Source organism: Pinus tabuliformis, chromosome 1_1, assembly GCF_031772625.1.
Source record: "Pinus tabuliformis cultivar Carrire ecotype Pingquan chromosome 1_1, CPIR1, whole genome shotgun sequence".
Classification (NCBI taxonomy): Eukaryota; Viridiplantae; Streptophyta; class Pinopsida; order Pinales; family Pinaceae; genus Pinus; species Pinus tabuliformis.
Genome location: NC_142297.1, coordinates 690,795,693 through 690,801,500, shown reverse-complemented (window position 1 = coordinate 690,801,500; position 5,808 = coordinate 690,795,693). Strand labels below are relative to the sequence as shown.

The window sequence follows — 5,808 nt, the reverse complement described above, 5'->3', positions numbered from 1 at the left end:
TATGCTTGCTCCCTTGGGCCCCATGTGGGTCTCCATCAAATATTTCGAACCCCACTTAGGAATTTCGAATTTCCTTCATGCGGTGCGTATTTTTGGGTGGGTGAGTGGCCCCCACAATCCACTAAAAACACATCGTCACCCTTTTCCTATGTTTTCCCCACATATTTTCCTAAAGCCAAAAATATCAAAATTGCCAAAATTGATTTTGTTCTCACCTTGGGAAATTATTAGGAAGGGACATGACAGTCCTGCCCTCCCAGATGTTGCTTGTCCCCAAGCAACTACAAAACTGGATGCTGCAAGGTCTGTTCATTTTCCCACGTGGCATCCTATTCTAGCAAGTCCTTCCATTTGACCAGGTACTCCCGGATCACCCTGTTCCTCAACTTCTTCTCCCTGGTCTCCAAGATGATCTCTGGTGTAGAAACCAAGTGCCCCTCATCATCCAAAGGAGGCAACTCAACTGCTGCTGTGATATGTTGTCCCAATGCCTTTTTCAGGCATGAAACGTCGAACACGTTGTGAATCCAGCTCTCCTTAGGTAACTCTAACTCGTAGGCCACCTCTCCCACCTTCTGGACCACCTTATACGGCCCATAAAACCGTGGGCAAAGCTTCTCTGCCCCTTTCTGCTTGAGCATAGATTGCCTATATGGCTGTAGGCGTAAGAAGACCATGTCCCCTACCTCAAAGTGTCTTTCCACCCTGTGTTTATCCGCATAGACTTTTTGCTGATTTTGGGCCACCTGCAGGTTGTTCTTGAGAGCTCGGAGAATCTCCTAGCTCTCTTGAACCCAATCCTTTGCCCCTGGGTCCCTGCTATCTCCAAACACCATGTCAGAAAAAGAAAGTGCATCATACCCATAAAGTGCTCGGAAAGGGGTCATACCAATGGACATGTGATACGTAGTGTTGTAGCAGAACTCCCCGAGGTGTAGCCACTTGACCCATGCTCTTTGTTGTCCAGTCACGTAGTTGCGTAGGTACCCTTCCAGCCACTTGTTCACGATCTCTGTCTTCTCGTCAATTTGTGGATGATAGCTAGTGTTGGGTGTAAGTTCCGAACCCACTAACTGGAATAACTCCGGCCAAAAGGCCCGCATAAACTTCCTGTCCCTGTCATTCACAATGGTCTTGGAGAGACCGTGCAACCGGAAAACCTCTCAAAATAACAACTCGGCCACTTGGGAAGCTGAAGATCTCGTGGGAATAGAAAAGAAGTGGGCGAACTTGGTTAGCCTGTTGACCACAACATAGATGTAGTCTCGCCCCTGTGTTGTTGGAAGCCCCGTGATAAAATCCATGGATATGCTCTCCCAGTTCCTCTCTGGAATGGGAGCGACTGTAGCAAACCAGCTGGGTGAATCAGTTCCACTTTGTTCCTCTAGCAATCCACACACTGTCTCACATGTTTCAGCACATCCCCTTTAAGACCCTACTAGGAGAACCTTTCCCTGATGGTACGATATGTCTTGAGGAAACCTGGGTGCCCTGCTAGTGGAGAATCATGGGTTGTCTGCACGATCCTCTCCTTCAGCTAAGATCCTAACACTAAATAAATCCGGCCCCTGTAATAGATCACATCGTCCATCACCCAGAATCGGTCATCTTAGTGCATTCCATCCAAAATGTCATTGGCCTGCCTATCCTTGGAGTACTCAACCAATAGTTGAGCCTTCCAATCATGTGTGACATCCATCAAAGATAGAGTTGTGGGTCGCTTGGAGAGGGCATCAACTACCACGTTGTGCTTTCCCTTCACGTACTCTATCTCAAAATCGTAAGCCTGGATCTTACTCACCCATTTCTACTGCCTCTCCTCTAAGGACTGCTGCTCAAGAAGGAAGCAAAGACTATTGTGATCTATCTTCACTTTGAATCAGCTGCCCACCAAATATTGTCTAAATTTGGCTAGCGCATACATCACTGCAAACATCTCCTTGTCGTACACAGAGTACAACCGCTCGTGAGGCTACAAATTCCTGCTCTCAAACGCAATAGGATGGCCCCCATGTGTCAGAATGACCACAATCCCTTCATCAGACGCATCGCACTCCAACACAATGGCTGTGTGAAATCCAACAAGGCTAAGATCGAACAACTTCTCATGACCCTCTTGAGGTGTGTGAATGCCTCCTCTACTGCCTGCATCCACCCAAAATCTCCCCTCTTTGTCAAATCCGTAAGAGGTGTCGCATGTTGTGAGAACACTCTCACAAATCTCTGGTAGTACGTACAAATGCCCAGGAAACCCCTCATCTCCGTCACGTTCCTGGGCATGGGCCAATCTAGAATTGCCCGAATCTTCTCCTGATTCACCTTTACTCCATCCTCCCCAATCACATGCCCTAAGTACAAGTGCAACATCTTTGTTAGCCCGAACTCACATTTGGACAACTTCACATACAACTACTGCTCCTCAAGTATGCAGAGCACCTCCTCCAAATGTTGAAGATGCTCCTCCCATGTTTTGCTATAAATGAGTATGTCGTCGAAGAAGACTAGAACAAAACATCTCAACTGTTTATGGAACACGTGATTCATACAGGACTGGAATGTGGTCGGGGCATTGGTTAGCCCAAAGGGCATCATCAAGAACTCAAAGTGTCTATAATGGCAGTGAAAGGCAGTCTTTGGGATATTCTACTCCCTCATGCGAATCTGGTGGTACCCTGATCGTAGATCTATCTTAGAGAAGTATTTAGCTCACCTAAGCTCGTCCATCAGCTCATCTATCCACAGAATGGGGTACCTGTTCTTCAAGGTCTTTTTATTGAGAGCCCGGTAGTCTATGCACATGAGCAACGTCCCATATTTCTTCTTCACCAGCACCACAGAAGAAGCAAATGGACTCGAGCTAGCCCTGATGTGTCCCAACCTCAACAACTCCTGAATGGCCCGCTCTATCTCATCCTTATAGTCCTTTGGGTGCTTATAAGGGGTGGTGACGACTGTGTTCACCCCCTCCTCTAGCTCAATGGTGTGCTCAAAACCTTGGTCTAGAAGTCTACCTTTTGGGACATCCCCAAAAACCCCCTGGTGCTTCTCTATCAGGGCTAGTATATCTGGATGTGTGACCTGTGTCTTTGTCCCCAACTTCGAAATCCATAGCTCAACTACCCACTCCACATCTCCATGGTGCATATTTGCCTCCATCCTGTGGGCTAAAACTGTCTGAGGGGGATAAGAGTGTGTGCCCCTCAGTATTACCAGCTTCCCATTCGGACCCTGGAACTCCATCTCGAGTTTCTACCAATCAGTCGTGACCTTCCCCAATGCATACAACCACTGGACACCCAACACCACATTGGTGTCTGGGACATCAACCATAAAGAAATGGTCAGTGAGTGAGTAGTTCCCCATCTTCAAGGTCAACCCAAGCACATACTTGCTAGACTGCATGGTTTGGTCTCCGGGTACCAGAACTGAGAACCCCTCAAATGTAGTTGTCTGGATGCTCCTATGCTCCACCATCTGGGCATCAATAAAATTGTGGGTGGCCCCACTATCAACTAGGACTAACACATGTTGCCCCTGTATGGTCCCCCTAATCCAGAGTGTCAAATACTTCAACACACCCTGAAGTGAAACGAGGACTCCTCCCATTGGGGCAAACGACCCTCCTCTAGGTGGTGGTGGTGGTGGCCCTCTTGCTGATGGCCCACCCGCCCATTTCTCGGCTCCTCTCCTGCCTCGGCCTCCTCCTCCTCAGGCTCACTATCCGAAAACACCTTGATGAAATGGGATTTTCCCTTGGTACACTTGTGCTCTGGTGCACAAGGCTCCTGGCACGTGAAGCACAACCTCCTCCTCTTGAGGTCCCTCCAGGTGTCATTGTCCAGATGGCTATGTCCTCCATCTCTCTGTGGTGGCCTCGCATCTCTGTTCCCCGACGGAGTTGTGGGTATTATGGGGGCAAAAGCCTGGTTCTTGGGCACTACGTCAATCATGTGCTGGGTCCTAGAAATGGCATCTTGTAGTGATGTGGTCTTGTAAGCTCTCACCTAGCAACGTAGAGGCTCAGCAAGCCCCGCCACAAACAACATGAACAGTCGTGCCTCCAAAATATCTGTCACCATCACTGCAAGTCTTTGGAACTATGTAATGTAGACCTTTGTGCTGCCAGTCTGTCTCAAGTGGGCGAGCTCCCGGAGGTGTAGCTTCGGGTCCTTTCTTTCAAACTTTTCCAATGATCTCCTGGTGAACTCCATATAAGTGGTGATGTGAAGGTGCCCCAACGTGATCAACCCATGATACCACCACTCTTGGGAATCACCCTCCAAGTGAAGGGTGGAAAAGCATATGGCATTAGCTTCCCTCGTGGGATTCAGGTGAACGTATGTATTGATTTTTTGGATCCATGCCCTAGCTGAGCTCTTTGCTGACCCATCGAAATTTGGGAGTGTGATCTTCCCCGATAGCTTCTGCACATATTTGTTGCTTCTCCTCTATAGTGGCCTCCAGCCCCAGTAGCGCGCCTCTCCTTGAGGTGAATTTACTCTCCAAAAGACATCATCCTCTTGATCCAGCCATCCAACCCCTCGTACTCATCAATGCTTGATGTGACATAATGCACCAAATCCGCAACTGTGTTCGACTCTCTCTCTGGCTCAGCCTCCTCCATGAAATGAGGCATCGTGGGGCAGTCAACTTTCCCATGTTGTGGGGTGTGTGGAGGCTGACAGGTGTGATAGAAATTTCTGAGTAAACACACATGTTAAAAAAAATTTGCCCGGAACACCAAATTGTCCAATTTTTATTAATCATAACTACTGGAGTACAATATGAGATGGAAGGAGTGCACTTGGGCCTTCACAAGGCAAGCTACAAGGCTCAGGTGGATGATAAAATAGTGACTAGATGTTGTAATCTTTGTTGTCTCCAAAATGCTGCGTTGTCCCCTCAAAACTCCTCTTATGGCTGACTTCTGGCTCTGATTTACCCTCTCAAAACAACCCAGAAATTTCTGTAACTTTGGGGATGTACTCCTCTCCAAAAATCCATAAAAACCCAAGAAGGGTTTTGCCTGGTTTTGAATTGCCAATTTCGACCCCTTGGGGATTGGCCCTTCTCCAATGCTGGTGCTCACTGCCTGTAGCTAGAACTGTTGTAACTTGCTGTTGTAAGGCTTCAAACCATCCCAAATCAGACTCCCAATAATCTCTCCGCAACCCAGCTCCCAAATCCTCCTGCTAAACCTCCAACCAAAATGTCCCTCTCTAGTGACTACGCATTCTAGAGTGGGGATGACGCAGTCCCTCCAACCTACAATTTGAATTGGGTGTATGGCTGGGTCTACTACAACAAATTCTCCTCTAGAAGATGACAATTTGATATGGGCAATGGAAGCCCTCCTAGGGTGGCACTCGAAGTCCACTGAAGAGAGAGTTGAGCTTCACTCCTTGGGAAGCTCTTGTGCTGAACAAAACTTCGTAGCTTAGCTAAACAACCAAGGAAACAATGAAATTCTTCAAATGATCAAAAACCCCAAATGTTGCTCACTTCATCTTATTTATGCTTGCTCCCTTGGGCCCCACGTGGGTCCCCATCAAATATTTCGAACCCCACTTAGGAAATTCGAATTGCCTTCATGGGGTGCATATTTTTGGGTGGTTTAGTGGCCCCCACAATCCACTAAAAGCACATCGACCCCCTTTTTCTAAGTTTTCCCCACATATTTTCCTAAAGCCAATCATATCAAAATTGCCAAAATTGATTTTCTCCTCACCTTGGGAAAATTATTAGGAAGGGACATGACAAAGGGCAACCTTGTCTTAATCCTTTTCTAGGTTTGGAGAAATGTGTGGG

The 5,808-nt window shown here is 47.6% G+C and overlaps 1 protein-coding gene across 1 annotated transcript; it reads right to left on the bottom strand.

Moving 5' to 3' along the window:
- Positions 1 to 329: 329 nt before the first annotated feature.
- LOC149215295 (uncharacterized) lies at positions 330 to 677 on the bottom strand. Its single transcript, XM_089389687.1, has one exon. The coding sequence runs from the start codon at positions 675 to 677 to the stop codon at positions 330 to 332; it is 348 nt and encodes a 115-aa protein (XP_089245813.1).
- Positions 678 to 5,808: the final 5,131 nt, after the last annotated feature.

Excerpts from the sequence above, each read along its gene's own strand:
- LOC149215295 (XM_089389687.1), bottom strand. The coding sequence starts at position 677 with ATGGTCTTCTTACGCCTACAGCCATATAGGCAATCTATGCTCAAGCAG.